Source organism: Macadamia integrifolia, chromosome 13 (genome assembly GCF_013358625.1).
Source record: "Macadamia integrifolia cultivar HAES 741 chromosome 13, SCU_Mint_v3, whole genome shotgun sequence".
Classification (NCBI taxonomy): domain Eukaryota; kingdom Viridiplantae; phylum Streptophyta; class Magnoliopsida; order Proteales; family Proteaceae; genus Macadamia; species Macadamia integrifolia.
This window is the reverse complement of record NC_056569.1, coordinates 2,497,590-2,518,735: the sequence shown is the minus strand read 5'-3', so window position 1 is coordinate 2,518,735 and position 21,146 is coordinate 2,497,590. Positions and strand designations below refer to the sequence as shown.

The 21,146-nt window shown below is 40.4% G+C and overlaps 1 protein-coding gene across 1 annotated transcript; it reads left to right on the top strand.

The window, feature by feature from the left end:
• Positions 1-2,169: 2,169 nt before the first annotated feature.
• Positions 2,170-2,676, top strand: LOC122059802 (proline-rich extensin-like protein EPR1). Its single transcript, XM_042622839.1, has one exon. It carries the CDS (start codon positions 2,170-2,172, stop codon positions 2,674-2,676), a length of 507 nt encoding a protein of 168 aa, XP_042478773.1.
• Positions 2,677-21,146: the final 18,470 nt, after the last annotated feature.

The following is a 21,146-nucleotide window of genomic DNA, read 5'->3' as shown; positions in this document are numbered from 1 at the left end:
GGATCTACCAACTCAATAAATCCGAGTTGATTAGAATCGGCAATGATCGACAATCCAAATTTTAGAACCCAATAAATCCGAGTTGATCAGAATCGGCAATGATCGACAATCCAAATTTTAGAACCTATGTTGTAAAACAATTCAAATTTTAGAACTCATGTGGCAAAGTCAACCATACAGTAGGCCTTTATATGTAAGGCATGTGGGCATGTGGGATGCCGCGGTTTCCCTTTCTTTTTCTGTAGGTAAGTCTGAAACATGATATATATGGAATGAGAGAGGATTTGTGGAAGGCAGTGTCGATAGTCTCTACTTCAGTATGAAGACCAATGAAAGTGTAAGTTGAAGTATTAACAGAGATAGAATTTATGTCCTTCATGATGTGTGGTTGGTCATTTTACCCTAGCTATTTCCGGGCGCCAAGGCTATAGTATCTTTTAGGCTTCTTTTTTTTCCATATAGAATATACAATAGATACAGTCAAAAATTGGCATTTTCATTTTGTATTTTCATTCCCGTCACTCTGCCTAGTAGGGTGTAACGTTTTACTATTTGCCACATGATAACAAATTAATTAGTCCATGTGATAGAGGATCAGGCAAGTATCTCATTAATTCACTTTCAACTTAAAATGAATAGAGAAAGTAGTTAAAAATTATAAAAGATGTCATTCCGTATTTATATATTCATCTTCATCAAATGATATTTTAATAATTGTATTAAAACTTTGAATCAAAGTTTAAGCAATTTTTCTTACTAATTGGTTCAATTTCAACTTAAAATGAATAGAGAAAGTAGCTAAAAATTACAAAAGATGTCATTTCATATTTATAAATTCATCTTCATCAAATGATATTTTAATAACTACTTTAAAATTTTGAATCAGAAGAGTTTAAGCAATTTTCTTTTCTTACTTTGAACTAAAACTTGACTAATAAAATTCATGTGATGCCATGGAATAATTAATTACCTAGGCAAAAGAAATTTCACAGATTTGGTATTAGTATTCTATTCCTTTGCATACGCCAAGACCATCATCATCAATGTGGACACCGGAAGAATTCCAACAGAAGAGAAAATAATATCATTAAAGCTTGACAACAGCCAAGAGGATGATGAGGAAAGATTTCTTTCCACACAATAGTTCTTTAATAAGTCATGAATATCTACATTTCCTTCCCAGCTACATTCCCTTACCTTTTTTCTTTAACAAGGATAACATCGTCACACTATAATCACATACGAGGAGTATGAGAAAGAATTTTTCCTTTACTTTTTCTATCTACTCAAGCTCATGTAACAAAAGAGGAGAAACAAAGTTTTCACAAACAATGGCGGAAAAATCTGATTCATTCCTATGAAAACCTGAATGAGAGAGAAATTTCTCCACACAAGAGAAAAGGTGAGAATAAACAACATTTGGGTCTCTCTTCTTTACCGTGAGGAGGAACCTAATATTGTGTACATATGGATGGGTCACCTATTTGTAGCACATAACAGCTTCATTGAAGGCTAAAATTTTGTTAAAATAGGTAAGCAAGAATGTTCCGTGCTCACATGTCAAGCGTAATTCAATTGGAGTTGGCTGAGTACCAAAATGTAAGATTGGGGGAGAGGACTCTTTGAGAAAACGGCATATATAGAAGAATACACTAATAGAATGCAACGAAACGATTTCGTAAATCAAAAGGCAGCAAAATCATTTCATATCAAAAGGAGAGAGATAATGAAAGAATGCTAGAGTACCCTCCCCTCACTTCTCAAAAAACTTATTTCTCTTAGATTATTTTCATCTAACTGAATCATCCATTGATACTCTATGAACAGTACATAAAAACTTATTGCCCACGTTTTAGCTTATCAAAATTTCTTGCAAATAAACAATTGATAGCATAAGTAAACAAAGTCGGAGACGAGCATTTGCGTCAAAGGTGTGATAGTAATTGATGGCTGCCGACCCATAATTTACGCTTAAGGTGGCATTGCCCATGTTTCAACGTAAGGGCCCAAAATGGGCCCCACATTCCCTAACCTTTGGCTTCAAATTACACAGATCTGAAACAACGAAAAATGCAAATCTGGTTGACACGTGTTAGTCTGATAAAGCCCCATTGTCTATATAAATTGGTACCCCCGGTCGTCATAGTTTATGCAGTGAAACACAGAAAGATGTCTCTCATAGTGTTGCTCCTCCTTGGAGTGGTGACTCTCACCACCCCCACTACCTTGGCCGATTACCACAAGCCTCCCTACTATGCGAAGCCACCAACACCTGTGCACAAGCCTCCTCCAATAGAGAAGCCACCTACTCCAGTTTATAGTCCACCGGAGAAAGAGAAGCCACCACCAACTCCTGTGTACTCACCACCCAAGGGCGAGAAACCACCACCACCAAAGCACAAGCCACCGACTCCTGTGTACACACCACCCAAGGGGGAGAAACCACCACCAAGTCCTGTTTACACACCACCCAAGGGGGAGAAAGCACCACCAACTCCTGTTTATACTCCGCCCAAGTTGGAGAAACCACCACCACCCAAGGGCGAGAAGTCACCATTAAGTCCTGTGTACACACCACCCAAGGGGCAGAAACCACCACCACCTAAGTACAAAGCAGGTCCTCCATATGGTCACCCTCCATACTACAAGCCTCCACCCCCTGGCCACCCCAACTAAGTGACTTGTTACTAGGTTATTTGACATGGGTAATCATAGATAGATCGGTCGTGAGAGCCAGCTATTAGATATGAATAAGCGGTGGTGCCTTTGGTTTCTTACATGCGAGGTGAATATATATATTACCGAGTTGAAACTTCCACTGCTTAATATAGTGTGTGGAGGAATGTTCAATTTGTATGTGACAATGGAGCTGAGAAATGTTATGTGCCATCTATGTAATGTAATCCAGTGGAGCCCCAGTTTTTATATGAAATCTGCATTTTCGTATCTTCTATGTTGGATCGGTCAATTCGTAAGGGTATCGGTCAATACTAATACTGGGCAATCTTGGATTGGGTATCAATATCGGATTAGGGTTAAAATCGTCAAGAAACAATGATAAAATTGGCCGATCAAAATCAGTATCAAATCAATATTAATTGAGACTGATATCAACCTGATACCCAAGATTTGAATCCTGGTTTGGGATCGTATCACGGATAGCATTTTCTTTATGGAAAGTGGAAACCTATAGGTTTGACTGTGAAAGCAGAGGGTAGGTGGTAAAGCACTTAATTGAGTTCTGAAGTTTCAAGTTCAAATGACTACACAATAATGATATGATGACATGGCTAGTCGGGCTACCCGAATCAGGATATGGGTTTGCCCTCTTCCACAGTCCCGGTGTAAGGGATGGCTCTCCCTTCTGCTTATCTTTCATTGTCTGGGCTTTTTGCACAATTTTTGCATAATCAATTAAATTCAACACCTCTAGCATTGTACCAATAGATGTTTTCAGCCCCTTCAGAAATTTCGGGGCTTTTTCCTCAGCTAACTTCAAATGGTGAGGAGCAAAATAAAATAAGCTCTCAAACTGTTGCTGATAATCTAGAACAGTTTTACTTCCTTGGGTCAGTGCCATAAACTCCACCTCTTTGTGGTCTCTGAAGTTCTTTGGATAGTAATTTGACAAGAACAATTCTTTGAATTGTTCCCAAGTAGGCTCAGGGTGAGTTGCCTTCAATATAGGCTTGGAAGCTTTCCACCAAGAATTAGCTTCATATCTAAGTTGCAACCTTGCATATCTAAGCTTTTGTGCCTCTGTGCACTCTACAATATTGAATACTTTCTCTAACTCTTGGAACCATTGATCCGGCTTCAACGGATCATTATCCACTTTGGTAAAGATGGGTGGCATATACTTCTTAAAAGACTCCACCACCTTTGCCGTAGTGGTGGCTGGTGGATGATAAGGTGGATAGTACGGATAGGGTGGAGATATCATAAATGACAGAGTGACATATGGTGGAACCAGAGGGGTACCTCCTAGTTAATCTTAAGGTGTAACTTCAGGCGGTGTTCCTCCAAGTTATACTCTAACACCTGACCCCACTGGAGGGTCCTGAGGAGTAATCCCTCTAGGATGCTGACCCTGTAGAGTAAGGTTCCAATATTGTTGCATAACAGTCATGAAGGTTTGTTTGGTGCTGAAGCAACTACTACTGGAAGGCCCCTTGCAACCGTTGTATGAGTGTCATAACGTCACCAGGAGTGATGACATGTGGGGGACCCAGAATTCCGTCCACAGGTGGGTCACCTGAACTTCCTCTGGATCACGATCCACTTGTGGTGATGGATGTGAGGATTGCCCCACAGGGTCGAGGTTCATGAGTAATGGGTGGCCGACCACAAGAGGTACCACGGGCACGACCATCGGATCTGGTGAGTACCATGGTGTTCTATACCTGGATTATTCCAAAATGTAAGCATTGATTGAGTGCCACAACATTTGTATATATATATTCACAATCAAATGCATTTCATGTCACAGGCTACATTGATACACCACACCACATAACCACCACACGCACACTTAATCACCAACACATAGTTTGGTCTCACAACAATGATTAACTATGCGACAAAACACCCTTATTGGCATCTAATTGGGGCTCACGAGGCACAAAATATGAGAAATTTCCAACATAGGCCAACTTGGGGCCTTGGTACTCAGACCGACGGGCAAGACCAGAAGCAAGGTAGGGTAAGGGCTCGCCGATTAGCAGCCTGCCCACTTTTTCTCTTTCTTTTTTCTAACTCAAAGTAAGGTGATTTGGGGGTCCAATCCGATGCTTCAACTCATGATCTCACTCAGCAAATCGGTGTTCCAACCCTTCTTCATCCTCTCAAATCCACAAGTAAGTTCCATTTTCTCTTTGAGAATGATGTTTTTCGGTATTCTTTCACTATAGAACTTATAATCTCTTCATTTGTCCCATTTTCTTCCATGGAATGTCTGTCTCTTGCCAATGTGGTAGTTCATTTGTGATTTCCATTGCTTATTGGTCATGCTTGACCGATTATTGAGAGAAAATCTCAACCTTTTGCCCTAATTTCTCTATTTTAGGGTGTTATTCTCATTTTCCCTTCTTTATTTCAAATGGATGATTCAAATGTTAGTTTTCACTCTTATTGCCCACACCCATTAGTAGAGTAGTCATTTCCATTTGTGTATGCATAAATTTCCCTTCTTTTGATATACATAACCACACTTTTATGATCAATTCTTGAGAAATTTTGGGGGATTTTGGGGGTTTTCCTCATTTTCCTTCCTTTTTCTTATGAATAATGGATTCAGCTATGTCCACCACCACCAATTAGTAATATATTTGTCTCAAAAGTATTTTCTTGCAAAAATATAGAGTTTTCCCCAATTTACTGTTATGGGGCTCCCTTCATCCTCTCTCATTTATTTAGACTTCTTATTATGATTTTTTCCTAATGCCATCCATTCAACTGCATTTGGGCATTTAGTAGGTCCTTGCATCCATATGCTTCATTTCCCTATATTCAATAGGCACCCTTGACTCACTTATCTTTACATAAATTTCTTTACTTCTCTTAATTTCATTACTTAGCATCATTACATTTTTGCATTGCTCATTGCACTATGGGGTTTTTATTATCCAAGTCATTTCTCAGAGGGATCATCTCACCCCCCCCCTTTTTAAAATACTATTATCACATTCTTTGCATATCCCCCGTTCGTTTACTTACACATCTCTCTTGTATTTTCAGGATGTCTTTCAAAAAGGGCAAGGAGACTGCCTCCTCCTCTAAGAGGAGGAAGACCACTACCTCCCAGGGAAGGAACGCTGCCCCCAGTTCCTCTTCATCACGGGCACGGCCCGCAAGGAACCCCTCCGTCAATTCGAAGAATTACGACGAGAGTTTTTTCCACAACACTAAGGTGGCTATCGCCTAGTCCATCTTCTCTACAAGGTCAGTCATGATGGAGAAGACCGTAATGACCGACAACTTCAGTGCTTATTAGATGTTGGAGAGATTTACAGTGTTGGGTTGGCAACCCTTGCTCCACCCTGACAGCCCATGCCACGAGGATCTTGTCTTGTACTTCTATTGTAATTTGGAGGTCTCTTTTGAGGATGGGGAGTATTCCCTCACCAGTCTGGTGAAGGGAGTAGACATTGTTCTGACAATGGATTTGTTGGTGGCAATTCTGGGTATCTCGGCTGAGGGTGCCCATTTCTACAATCCCCCACGAATCAAGGCTGTGGGTCCGGGTTTGAGCGTTGAAATGCAAGAGGGCATCTTTGAGACCATATGTGGGCACAAGGAGCATCCCTTGTCCATGACAGCTTATAATGCAGACGCCTGTGTGTTCGTCCGTTTGGCTTAGTTTAACCTGCTTCCCAGAGCAAGACACAGGAACCAAGTAAGCTTTATAACTGCCTACTTTGCCTACTGCATTCTTGTGGCTTTGGAAGAGGGTGCTTCTCGACTTTGCCTCCCCTATGCTATGATGAAAATGATGGAATACCACACCGCTCACCCCAATGACTCCGACTTCCCCTATGTAAGTCGCTTACCAAGGTGTTTGAGTATTTTCAAGTAGATTTGACCGGTGAGGAAGGAAAATACCCAGGGGACAAGTTCACTAAAGAGAACTTGAAGAGGATGAGATTACCAGTGCCAATAGGGGCATAGGAGGCTAATGAGCACGGGCCAGAAGATATGGAGGCTGAGTATGTGAGCGAGGAGGATGAGGATTATTTCCCTCATCCAGACGAGGAGGATGTCCTAGAGGAGGAGCCCTTAGAGTCTAAGGCTGCAGATCCACACTTTACAGCTCCACCATCTTCCGGTGGGGCTTTTGATTTTCAGAGGTTGATAGACAGCATTGGTGCCCTAAAGGAAGGGCAGGATCAGATGTCTAAGCACGTAGAGGAGAGGGTCATCCAAGGTTTGGCAGTACAGCACCGACTAGGAAGATTAGAGGCTAGTTTCAACTTTCAAGTACTTCACCGAGGACTTGGATAGCGTTTCTAATGGAATTGCTGCCGACTTCCTCCATGTGAAGAAAGAAGTTGCCTTAACGAATGACAGGTTTGACATTTACAGCCGTTACTTTAAGTTCACCTCACGGCCTACAGGTGGGGAAACCTTCATCGTGGATGACGATGATGATTGACAGAGTGGTAGCTTCTTTCTCTACTTTCCTTCATTCCTGACCTTATCTTTCATCCTTCTCGCTATATTTGATTATAGTGATTTTGATATCTGGTGCTTATATATTCTGATACACTTTTATGGGTTGGCACTTGGTAGTATTCTGTAGATATTTATAACTTTAGGATTTTTTACATATTTTGATTTATTCTGTTGTGGTTTGGTGGTGACAGTGTATCACCCCAGTTTGTGATTATGTTTATCTATGTGGCTATTAAGTGCACTTTGTAAATTTTTGGAAATTCAATATAACGCCGTTATGCTGCCAAAATTTTTATTAAATTTTTGAGTTAATGGCTTATGAAATTGACCAATTAGTCTATTTGAGTTCTACACTAATGCATGAAATGAAATGTAAGGATTTAGACTTTTCACCTTATTACAGGTTTTAATCCTTTAAAGCTTTTATGTTTACCTAACCTCGGGGTACTATTATAAGACTCTATAGGATCTAACTTGTATGTTGTGTGTGAGTAGAGTATCATGGCTCTGATACCACCACTGTCACATCCCGTTCCATAGAGAACTAGACTGGTGACCGAGTTAACTCCTGTTAACCCAAAACTAGTCAGGATCATCTGATACAGTAACCACAGCACAAGATACACACACATTAAGTCAAACAATTTTTGTATTTCAGTGGAAGTCTTACACATATATACATATAAATGCCCTAATACTCTTGATACCAAAATGGTGTTACATAATAACTTTACATTTGGGCCCATAGGCATGTTATATACATAAGAAATACAATTTAAACATTTAGAGTACAAAAGGGGTTACATTTAAAGTAATAAAAAAGAATCCCAATATGGTATCAATGTTGCTGACCCGCAACACAGCTATCGCACGAGCACTCGGCCCCATGCTTGAGATCTTTAAGAACCCAATAGTCCTCAACTAGAAATTCCATGGTGGGTCCCAACTCTAGCTCTTCGACTGGATAACCTACAAGATCATCTCAAAATGGTGTGCACGTGGGATAAGCTCACTAGCCCAGTAAGTGAAAAGAAAAATCAAACAAGTATGCGCAATACAAATGAACCTATATGCATGCAGTTCATTTTATTATCTTAGTCCATCTAGACAACAATTCTAAGTCATAGGTCATGTACTACTCACAATCACATTGTGCATATGCTCAGGGTACGAGCCGCGAACCCCATCCCACAATACGCCCATAGGGTTGCCAGAGAAGGCCAGCCGAAGGTATTGGAAAAATAAATTACCGACCCACAGCGACATTAAATTAAAAGTAGTACTATTGGCCCTCTTGTTATATCACTAAAATTGCCGACAGTCCTAATGATCAGCCGGACGTACTTCTAACTGTCACTATTGGTTCACAACCTTGGACTTCCCCCCAGTGATATACCCAACACCTAAACCCCTACTAGGAAGGATCGTAGCATAAGGATATGTCATTCCTAACCGCATACTCCCACGTGAGATAGTATGATTGCATAGTGCCACTGTGTCCCATTCCGTGGGCCACCAATGCATTCGTGTCCAAGCCACTACGATATCTAGTATACGAAAGCATCATATTCAATAGTTTAGAGTCATCCATCTCATATCACAAGTAGGAATAGGCATTTAGCAATTAAAGATATCAGCATATCAAATCATAAATGAATTTCATAATGCACATGTCAATGTATGAGATGGCACTCGTGGATGACTAGTCTACACAATAATGATATGATGACATGGCTAGTCTACAACTAGAATGAAATGATGCAATGTCCTCTTCCCACTTACCTAATTGTGTACGAAGATCACCCTTAGTATGAGAATGATCCGGCGTGCGATGACGCGAGTTTCTAGTACAACCTATCATGAAAAACGTTGGGTTTAGTATGTCTCCACTTTAGGGTCATGTCCAATGAGGTATGATGATCCCAATGTGTTTAGAATCACTAAAGAAGGATACCTGATAAATTTGGGCCCAATCGGGATCCGAGAAGTCAGATTGGTGAGTCAACCGACGGGCAAGGCACCCACCATTCCTTGCTCACTGCTCAACCGAGGGACTTTGCCTAGACCGAGAGGCCAGGAGAGATGGGTCAGGTCACCCACCGATCTTGCTCACCTGTCGAGCCAGAAGGTCTTCTTGGACTGACGGGCTAGGAGTGGTGGGCTAGGTCACCCACCGGTCTTGCTCATCGGTCGAGCCAGCAGCCTACCTAAGACAAGCGTGCTCTGGACTAGTGGGTCTGACTATTTGCAGGGCATCCACCAGACAAAACTGGGATTTTGCTGTTCTCTCTCATTCTTCATCCCGCCTTGGGGAATCCACCACGGGTCAATTCGACTACATTTTCTACAAATCTAAGGCTCTAAATCATGATTACAACCTAGATCTAAGGTCAATCCAAAGTCTTAAGCATGGATCTTACCTCTTTGCTCAAGAATAACTCAAAACCCCAAATCTTCTCTTTAGCTCAAGAGATCAACAAATGCTTCTCAAATCTTGCAAGTCTTCCTTCTAAATCCTTCAAAAACAACATATAGTACCTTTATTAAACCTTAGATTCACATTCTCAAGAGATAAATAACAAGATCCAAAGGATTGCTACCCAAATCGAAGGGTTTCACTAAGGGCTTAAGAAATATGGACTTTACTCACCTCAAATCGTAGATCTCAAGATGAGGATCGTTAACCCGGTGTTGGATTCAAGAGATCTAACCCCATCGATGCACAACGATCATCTTCTTTCCCATTTTCTTCTTCCTTCCTCTCCCCTCTTTCTTCTTTTTCTCTCTCTTCTTTACTTTTCTCACCCACCGTGTAAAGCAATAAATGAGGTGGAAGAAAGGTAATAAATGCTATTTATAGTAGGGTCAAAATATCTATTGACCAGAGTGGTAGGTCACACTGGTGGGTCCAACCCATCTATGACCACCCACCAGTCGGCCAATACTTAGCCCAAACATTGGGATTTTCATTGGGGCTCGGCCCCGACACGTATTTCACTCCCGGGTAATTGATTAACATGCATACTTGGTATAAAATAAGGCTACGTACCTTTATTGTGAGTACATGGCCTCGTGATACATACAAGTGCACGGCTTGGGCACACGGACTTCACTGGGCACTGACTCCAACTCATTTGGCCAACCTGAGTTCAGAGTCACCCTTTCCACCATGCTCCATAAGGTACTCGACTCGGCTCGCTAGGGTTCAGGCCCTGTAAGACCAAACCGAACCAACTGGATAATTAGACTGGGTTTAGAAAGTAGGGTATCACAATTTCTCTCCTTCCATAAATTGTCCGCCATAATGATGAGCCCCATAGATCAGGCCTCCTTCAAAGATAGTATAGCCTACGCTTTCGATTCCACCATTGAACAAAAAAAGATAAGTCTTCAACATTAGGCCATGAGAACCCAAAACAGTGAAGGAATTTTCCCCATATTATCACTGCGAAGCTGTAACTCAAGAAAAGACGATTAAAAGATTCACAGTGCTTTAAACACAGATTGCAGACAGAGACAACTGGAACACCTTTAGTAGAGATTGCATCATCAGTGGGTAGCCTGCAATGCATGAAATGCCAGCCAAAGGTAGACTGCCTTGGTTGTAAAAATTTATTCCAGACCATGTTGCACCAGGGGACTTTTAGGTTATGCTTTCTAATCTCATCCTAAGTAGAGAAGGAAGAGAAAGCTCCTGAGGTAGTACCATTCCAAACACACGTATCATTTACTTCAATCTGAGGAAGAGTGATACTGCGAGCCTCTTCAAGATAGATTTGTAAGGGGGGAAACCGAACAGTAGGGATATCCCGTTGATAATTATTTATCAAAGCCGCCACTTTCAAGGAAGATCCTTTAGTGCAATCAGGGTTGATGCCACATTTTTCAGAGATTGATCTATTCCCTAGCCAATTGTCATGCCAAAGGCTTATGTCATTCCCATTACCAATAATCCAGTGCTCTTTAGATTGAACAAAGTTCCAAATTTTGTGGAGACCAGGCCATACAGAGGAAGATTTGTAAGAGTCTCTGAGAATCCATTAGAGAGAAACCAAGCCTTAAAGATTCTACTAATCCCAGAGGAGCCATGCTTTATGTTCTACAGGTTTTTACAAAGCAAGGATTTGTTGATGTCTCGGAGCCTTCGAATACCCAAACCACCTTCATCCCTTGGCCTGCATACCTTATCCCAGTTAACCGTCACCGCCTTAGAATTGTCCACATCACCTGTTCAAATGAAATTAAGCATCCATTTTTTCTAGTAAGGAAGTTAAAGAGCTTGGCCACCAATAAATAGACATGCTGTGAGCCGGCATACCCTGAACCATAGATCAAACTAGTTGGACCCTAGCAGCCATGGAAAGAAGCTTCCTTTCCAACCAACCATTCGATCTTTCACCTTATCAATGATCGAGAGCAAAAACTGCTTTTTTTACCCTGCCTTTGAAAATATCGATCCCAAGGTATTTTGTAGGGAAATTACAAATCGAGATGCCCATAGCATCTGAGATGGCTCTACTACCAGGTGGGTTGATCTTCCCCATAAAGAGCTTACTTTTGTCTAGATTAATCCACTGGCCGGAGAAATCTTGGTACTTCCTTAGGAAAACATTTAAATTCCTAACATATTTGATGGATGCATTCATAAAAATAAATGCCGTCAGCAAATAAAAGGTGAACTGGCATAATCTCACCTCTAAGCCCATTTAAAGGCTTGATTTTTCTGTCTTGGACCAATCTTTGCATACCTCAGCACAAAACTCCCTCAGCAAGGGTAAAGAGGATGCGAGACACTGGATCTCCTTGCCATAGGCCTCTCTCCACATTAAAGTAACCCACAGGCCCTCCATTTAATAAAATAAAATTTTTTGACGAGCAAAGGATCTGATAAGTCCAGTTTATCCACTAAGCTGAGAAGCCAAAATGCCTCAAGACATGCATTAAAAAATCCCATGAGATGGTGTCAAAGGCTTTTTGGATATCAATCTTGATACTCATTCCCCCTCCTCTGGTCACAGAGAAAATCACATTTACCATTTCAGAAGCCAAACCAATGTTTGTCTAAATCAATTTCCCTTTTTAAAAAGCTCCATGCTCTTCAAATATAAGTTTAGGCAATAGAAAAGATAATCCTGTGGCTAATATTTTTTATATCACTTTACACAAGAAGTTTCCCATACAAAGAGGACAGAATTTATCCAAGGTAGAGGCACCATCAAATTTAGGAATTAAAGCAAGAAAATTATTGTTGATACCTATAGGCATAATCCCATGGATGAAAAATTCTTGAACAGCACGAATGAAGTCCTCGGCCACAATCTCCCAACAATACCTGAAGAAGTACCCTAGAAATCCATCAGGACCAAGAGAGCTATTCGGATCCAGATACCACACCGCCCTTTTGATCTCCACGGATCTAGGAATCAAGTCCAAGGTAAGCCTATCAACCTTATCCACTAGAGATGAGATTGCATCCAAAATCTCCAAGTGATCAGAGGTTTGCACACGCTTGTGAAAGCCTTCCAAGTACTCGTTCATGTGACTAGCTATCCCATCTCTATCATAAATTTTTAATCCATCAAGACGTTGCACCATTCTGATGATGTTTCTTACTCGTCTGATTTTTGTATAGTGGTGAAAAGATTTTGTATTCCTGTCCCCTTGTTGCAGCCATTTGATGTGAGATTTTTCTGCTCACAATTTTTCATGATTTTTCAAGGCATTCAAGTAAGCCATTTTTGTATCTGCTTCCTTGGTAAATAAAGTATCATTCATCCCGAAGGACTCAATTTGGTTCTAAATTAGAGCCAAAGCTTCTTTTGTTTTTATCAATTCTAGCTCAAAGTTTGGGAACACCTGTCTAGACCAAATCCGATTAGCAGGTTTGAGCTTCTTAAGTTTCTGGGACAAGACATAAATATCTGAGCCAACAATGTTTTGTGACCATATATCTTCAACCACCTTGATAAAATATTTTTCCTCGATCCAGAATTTATGCTTGTGGAAGGGACAGTTACCTGGCTTAGGACATGCCTCAGAAGCAATCAAAATAGAGCAATGGTCAGAGAAGTCTCGTTGGAGAACCATTTGAGCACAGTCCAGAAAGTAATCCAACCAGGCTTCATTACAAAAACCCTATCCAATACAGCAGCCACATTCCCCCTTCTCCTGTTATTGGTCCAAGTGAATTTAGGACCCTAAGATGGGATCTGAATCAGAACACAAGCATCAATCATGGCTTCAAATTCAGCAACCGAACCTATACTAAAGGCCCCCGGCCCTTTCTTCTCATGCGATGCAAGAGTGGCATTAAAATTGTCAACCATAAGCCATGGCTGCGTCTGCCCATGAACAGAAGCGAGCTAAGCCCACAAATCTCTTCTTCTTACTCGAAAATTACTTACGTGAATAAAGGATAGAAAAAATTTTCTTGCCCTTCTAATCAAACTGAACAGTAAGCTGTTGATCCGAAACTGAAATAATAGAAGGCTTTGAGAGATCTCTTCTCCACATCAGCCATAAGTTAGGGACTTTATCCACTCTTTCATTTGAGATCAGGTCCGCACCATAACCAATTTTACTAAAATATAAAGCTGGAAAAACCAATATATCTATCATTGGCTTTGCAAGGCAAATAACATCAAGATTTTGCTCCTTAACAATATTTCTCAAGGCCATAAGAGTTGCTGCCTTCTAAAAGCCCCTAACTTTCCAGTATAGGACCTTCATCAATCACTTTGAAGTATGTGCAAGCCTTTCAGACCTTCTGGTCTGCTCGTGATTAGTTGCACCCTTTTCCTTCCTGCGACCTAAGTCTGGTTCAGGTCTTTGCATTGCTACCCGAATAGCCAAGTCATCCACATGCCTGATCTCATCATGATGCAATATCACTGCCCCTCCATGAAGGGTCATTGGCTGAATAGTGTTTACAATATTTTCCAGGCGCAAGGATGACCCCTGCTCCTCGAGTTGGGTAGTGGGTTCCTGAAAAAGGTACCCACCTGACCCATGATGATGCCCAGATGGGGGAGAGTTTGAACTACTACCAACTACTAAGTTAGCCAATATCGTTTGAATTCTACTCCAATCAGATGCGTCAGTAATTCCCTGATAGAGAGGGATTAGAATCTCAAAAGATCCATTCCTAGACTCATCATTCCTAGAAAGAGGCTGCTCACAATCCACTTCCCTAATTTGGGGAGATCCATGAGATCCAGCGCCTTCTAAATTGGAAAGGCTTCTAGGCCAGGGGTCTCTCTGATTTGCTGACGTGGCTCGCCTGACCCACCATTGATCGACTGAGTATTGGCCTCCATAGACGGCGGCTGAAAGACACTGTCACTACTAGCATCACCTCCACCTTCATTAGATGCCCCTTGAGGTCTAGTTCCAGCAGCAGGATGAACTCCAAATTTCTTCAAGTCCTTGCATAAGTGAATGTTGTGGCTGATCTTCTTGCAGTACCCGCACATTCCCAAGTTATCTTCATATTGTATTACCTGAGAGAACCAAAAGCGCTCACCAGATTTAGGCTGACGACGCTCAACTTGGATTTCCTCCACTCTTTTACTGCTCACCTCCTTCTCCACCATAACCCTAGCATAACCCCCATTGAAGTTGCTCGAGTTCACCGATCAATTGCCATAGGCCTGCCCACAGCCTTTGCCATAGTAAGCAGCACCTTCTCATGCCAGTACTCCATCGGCAGATCTGGGAAACGAATCCAGACCATCTTCATCATTGCCTGTTTTTCATGCACATTGAAATCTCTTTTCCAGCGTTGAAACCTGAGAATCTGAGATCCAATCTTACTATTGTTACGCTTCCAGATTGCAACAATATCTACTTCCAACTCAAATTGGAGGAGAAAGAATCCTTTGCCCATCGGAGCAAAGGCAACCCTTCCTTTCAGCGACCATGACTCTTTCGCATCCTTGCAAATGGCGTCCAAGGAAACAAATCTAAAATTTGTTCTCCCAATGAGTGCAAATCAGAACTTTTCCAATCTCTCTTCATAACCCTTCTGTGGAAAGATAACTGTTTTCAAGGAGCTAGCCTGAATGGGATCAGGGAAATCATCTACATCAAAAATTCCTCCCATAATGGTGGAATAAGAGGCTTTCACTACCTGTGCACTAGATGCTTTAGGAGGAAATCCCTCGTACTGTAAAGGAGGATCTGAAACTGCCGCTGTCGGCAGTTTCTCACATGTCTTTGCCTGCCAAAAGTCTGTAAGAAGGGATTGCCTACCTCTGTCAGGAGGCCGACCTTCATGCTCTTCCACCAAAATCCTAGCTCTGTCGTCGTCAGTCATTCTTCTCTTTTTTTCTCTCTGTTCTACTCTACTGGTTTTCTCTCCTGTCTCTTCCTCCCTACCAAAAAAAAAACCCCTCCCAAACTAGGTATGTGGGATGTCACGGTTTCCTTTTCTTTTCTTTTCTTTTCTTTTGGTAAGTAAGAAAGATGATACACATGGACTGAAAGAGGGTTTCTGAAGGCAGCGTGGTCCATATGTCAGTGCAAAGGCCAATGGGAGTGTGCATGGAAGTATTAACATGGGTGGAATTTCTGCCTTCATGAGGTGTAGGTAGTTATTTTTCCCCCTCTATGTCTAGGTGCCAGGACTAGACTATCTTTCAGGCTTCTTTTTCCCATACGGAATATACAGTGGATCTATACAGTAAAATTTGGCATTTTTGTTTTGGGTTTTCTTTTCCATCACTATGTGTAGACAACTAATTTTGTCCCCCCCCCTCTTGACAATCATTTTTTTTGCTAAAGATTCAGAAAACTTAAATAAAAAGAATCAAGCCATTACATAGAATCCCAACCAAACATTCTCTACCTTCAGCATTGCCATCAGTAGAGAACACTCAGACTTAAAAATTGAAAAAATTGAAACTAAATTGCTAACCCTGACAAATTTATATCCACCTCTTGGAGGTCACTTTTAACTAATTTAAAGACCAGAGAAGGAGATCTCATTCTTTCTTCATAACGCCTGCCATTCCTCTCTTTCCAAAAGTTGTATAAAATTAAGACAAACTCAGCCAGCCAAGGCTCTTTAGCAGCCAAACTTTTGCGCTTCTTTTCCACCAAATAAAAAGATCAAGAACAGAAGCAGAGGAGTTCCAAGACACAAGAAAACACTTCAAAAAATTCTTCCATATTTCCATACTGAAACTACACTGAAGGAAAATATGAAAAATACTTTCCTCAGTAGACTGGCATAAGGGGCACTAGGAAGGAAGAAAAACTCCGTTAGACTTGATTAAATCATCCGTAGGGAGTTTTCCATTCACCACTCGCTGCCCAAACAGAGCTTGTCGCGGCTGAAGGTGAGCTTTCTAAATTAAAGGGTACCAAGGCACTTTTGGATTACGATGATGAATTTCATTCCAGGTAGAGCTGAGGAGAACACACTAGAAGACATGCAACTCCACACACATCTATCATCCACCTCACATTGAGGGAGATTAATACTCTCTGCATCTGTGAAGACATTTTGCAGGAATAAAGATGAGACAGGAGGAAAACACCATTTGAAATTTGATATGACATCAGCCACTATGAGATTAAAATCTGCAAAAAAAAGTTTCCTCAGGGTTCTACTGCACCTTAATAGACAAATACCAAGCCATTTGTCAGTCCAAAAATTTATTTTGGACCCATTTCCAACAAACCATCTCTCCTTGCTTGAATTATGGACAATGATGAAACATGTATTCTCTCTTTCACAAAGAAAGCAAATTTTCAGCACAAATCTAGTCTATCCCAGCTAATTCTAGATACCCCAACCTAAACCCGTTATGCAAGAATTTGGAGTACAACTGAGTGTAAGACCGGTCAAGAGTTCAGCCCGATATTGTTAAATGATGCGGGGAGGGTGACCGAAAGTGGCCATTGATATCTTTTACCAGAATACGATAATTAAGCTCAGCATGTGCTCTGTTCTCGCATCATTGGAGAGTGTTCGGACATATAGTTCTGTTGATATCTTGCACGAAAAGAATGGATACCCAGAAGTGTCGTATTGTCTACGTAAAATTTAAACCCATTAAATCATACCAGACCTGAACCAAACCAAACCAGACCAAACCCGAACCAAACTAGAGCAAACCCAAACAAAACCAAATCAGACCAAACCCGAACCAAACCAAACCTATCAAATCTTGCTTTCCCCTCAACTAATAGGACTTAGCCGCCTATGTCTATAGCCACCCAAGCTACTAGGTAGCCGCCCACCCTAGGCCTCCCACGGATTTTAGGTAATTGCTTCCACCATCTCTGTGTAAGCTTACCATCTCCCTATAAGAATTTTTACGGATAATTGGTTTTTTCTATAATAGTGACCTTGGTCACTATATGAGGAGAGGTTGAACTTCTTGAAAAAGAAATCATTGTTTAAAAAACTCTGCAAGAAAGAGAGCGAGAGAGAATGTAGAAGTCTTGGAAATTTCAGAGCTAACCATCCAAATACCGCTGAGTTTGACTTCCTATTACAGAAGCCTTGCTCTAGTTTTGGAAGCCTGTGCCATCCATTTCAGGTAACGTGGAAGCACTATTCAAATTTTCATAGTTAATTTTGGTTTTTTTTATTATAGTACGGAAATCCTACTTAAATATTTGTAGTTCCTGTCTATTTTCTTGATATAGTGCGGAAGCCCAACCCACATTCCCATAGTTGGTTCCTAATCTAGCAACATAGCACAGAAGCTGCCCACATTCTCATAACTGGTTTCTGTTCTAGGAACATAGTCTGCATACATTCCCATATCTAGTTCTTGTTCTAGGGATATAGTGTGGAAGCGCTGCCAATTCTCAAAATCAAAATCCAATTCTAAACCATAGCACGGAAGTCCTATCTGATTTCTCGCCTAAATGCCGAAAGTTTTGATTTCTCCAAGAAAGTGAGAAGAAAGTCAAATCTTTGCCCCTGAGTTAGGGAGAATTACTGAAAATTTCATTATTGTTATCAGTTGTTGTCAAGTAAACATTAGATTGTAATTTCATTTGAGTTTGCATGATACAGACCCCATCTCCGCATGCATTATTTTATGTGTTCATAGCATAAAATAATGACTTTTTTTTTATCACTTCATGCATTACTTTATGCACTTGTACATTAAATGATAGCCTACTTCAGCATTCCATGTGTTACCATGTGTGCTCCTCACATAAGACAACAATCAGAATTATCATTTCATGAGGCATTGCACATATATGCAAATGAGTTAGTTACATTTTCTATCATTTTATGTAAATATGTACACTTATCTTATCATATCATGTGATTTCATAATAATTTATCATTATCATATATGATTTTAATTTGAATTTTGTACTTATCATTTTATGTGGTTTCAATATAGGTTATGTATTATTCCATGTGATGTCTTAATAGTTTTTCAATTATTTCGTGCAATAGTATACATGTGTTACATTATCTCATGTGACAAAGCTTCCATATTGGCTTAGCTGTTAAAATTCTCGGGGGAGAATATTCGAAATCCAAGTAGCTGGTAGACAAATTGATTTATCGGGCAAGGTGGGTGCCTATCACCTTCCCGCCACTCTCGTAACTTGATATGGACCTATCTCCCTGATAGCAGACCATATGAAGTCAAACTCGGTGGTTCGATCCTTCAATTGGAATCAAACCCCCAATCTGAGCTCAATCCCCTAACCGGAATTGGGCTCCACAACAAGGTTCTAGGCCCTAAATCCTAGATGGCGACTCCAAAAATCATGCTTTCCCCATCTCCCATATTCGACAGACAAGTTTGGAGACATCACCCTGCAAGGCAAACAGGTGAGAGGAAATAAGCAGGAAAATAATAATAGGAAACATTCCACATGAACCCAGGGAATGAAGGAGAAAAGGTGTGAGGGGTAACTTCTCCCTCTCTCTCTCTCTCCACCCAATCCCATCCGTCGCCCTTACACTATGCCTACTGAAGTATAACGCTTTACTAGTTGCCACATCACAGTAAATTGGTTAGTCCATATGATAGAGGGCTGGGCAAGTATCCCATTGGTTCAAATTTCGACATAAAATGAGTAGAGAAAGTAGCTAAAATTATAAAATATGTCATTTTGTATTTATATATTCATCCTCATTAATTAGATGATATTTTAGTAATTTTACAAAATTTTGAATCAGATTTGAGTAATTTTCGTTACTTACTTTGGACTAAAATTTGACTATTAAAATTTATGTAAGATCCTTTATCACATGGACTAACCCATGTGCTGCCTAGGGGCGTAATTTATGTTACATTGGGTAGAGGTCCTACAGTCAGAAGGTGAGGGAGAAGCAGCAGCCGGAGAGGCACAGGCACAAGTAAGTAAGAGGGAGGTTATGTGGAAAAAAGTTCAAAAGTGTGGAATTAAACTTTATAGGACACTTCTGGGAGGATGAAGTAAGGGGTAGTGCAGTTGGTGAGCTACGAACTTGGTACGAGCCGTAAACTCGAACTTTCTAAGTTTGACTCCCAATAGGCACACCTTGGGCCACTCACACGGGGGTGTTTAGTGCTTTTCACTACTTTCAGTGAAAGTTGAATGGTTTTCATTTAACCCTGGTATGACCCTATCCATTCGGTTGTGGGATCAGTATGGACCCACGGGACTAGTCAGGCCGAAGGCCTGGAAATCGATTGTTAGCAAAAAAAAAGTAGGCAGTGGAATGGCTGGGCCAATTGGTGCAGAGAAGAGTGACAGGAGGTATTAGGATAATAGGATGACACCGTTTGGCCTAAAAGGGGGCAGCTTCTCATATGTCCATCGTTTGGCCTAATTCTCTAATTTTTATATTCTTCAAAATCAACTAGGATGCCCAAGATAGGCATAGATACATGTTTATGTAGTGCAGGAAAGCAATTATTTGTGTTTTTGGGTTAGAGTGTCTCCTAATGGCGATGACAAAGGTGGACTTCTTTCCAAATTTTGGGTTTTCCATTTTTTTCTCAATCCAGGTATGCCCCAGCTATAATCATGTACATCAGATTTAGATTTTTCTTTACAATAATTTGTTGATCTTTAGAAGAAGAAAAAAAAAAAGGTAATCAATCTTTATTGAAAAAAAATAAGTTGTCATTAGCAACTGATGTTCAAGTTTAATTGAAAATCATCGATTGGAAATACAAATTTCAAGTAGTGGTTAGATTTGGTACTTTAGTGCAGCTGATTATATTTGATCAATTGTGGATGTATACAATTACATCAATAAGCAACGGGGAAAAAAAAAGAGAGTACATTAAGTTAGAGTTGATTGGCAGCCATGGAATAATTATCTAGGCAAAATTAATTTCATAGATTAGGTATTACTATTCTATCTACATCACCTTACCTTCTTTCTTTGACAAGGAGAACATCCTCACACTACAATCACATACGAGAGAAGTATAAGAAAGAACATTTCCTTTATCTTTTCCTATCTATTCAAGCTCATTCAACAAAAAAGCAGAAATCAAGTTCTCACAAACAATCGTGGAAAAATCCTATTCATTCCCATGAAAACCTGAACAAGAGAAAGAAATTGTTCCACACAAGAACCCACTGCTTCTTACTTTTCTTTTTCTATAAGAAAAAAGGTGAGAATGAACAACATTTGGGTCTATCTTTTTCAACGTGAGGAGAAACCTAATATTGTGTACATATGGATGGCTCACCTATTTGTAGCATAAAACAAGTTTGTTTAGGGCTGAATTTTCTAGAAATTAGGAAATTAAAAGTGTTCGGTATTCACATGTCAAGTTTAAATAAATTGCAATTGGCAAGGCACTAAAACGAAACTTTAAAAAATATAAAATTGATAAAAATGACTTTTTGAGCAAGCGACATAGAGGAGTGCATCAATAGGATGCAAAACGATTTCATAAATAAAATGGTATGAAGATCTTTTCATACCAAAATGAGAGATATAAAGAGAGAATACTAGGGTACCCTTCCCAGACAGGTCAGAGAACTTATTT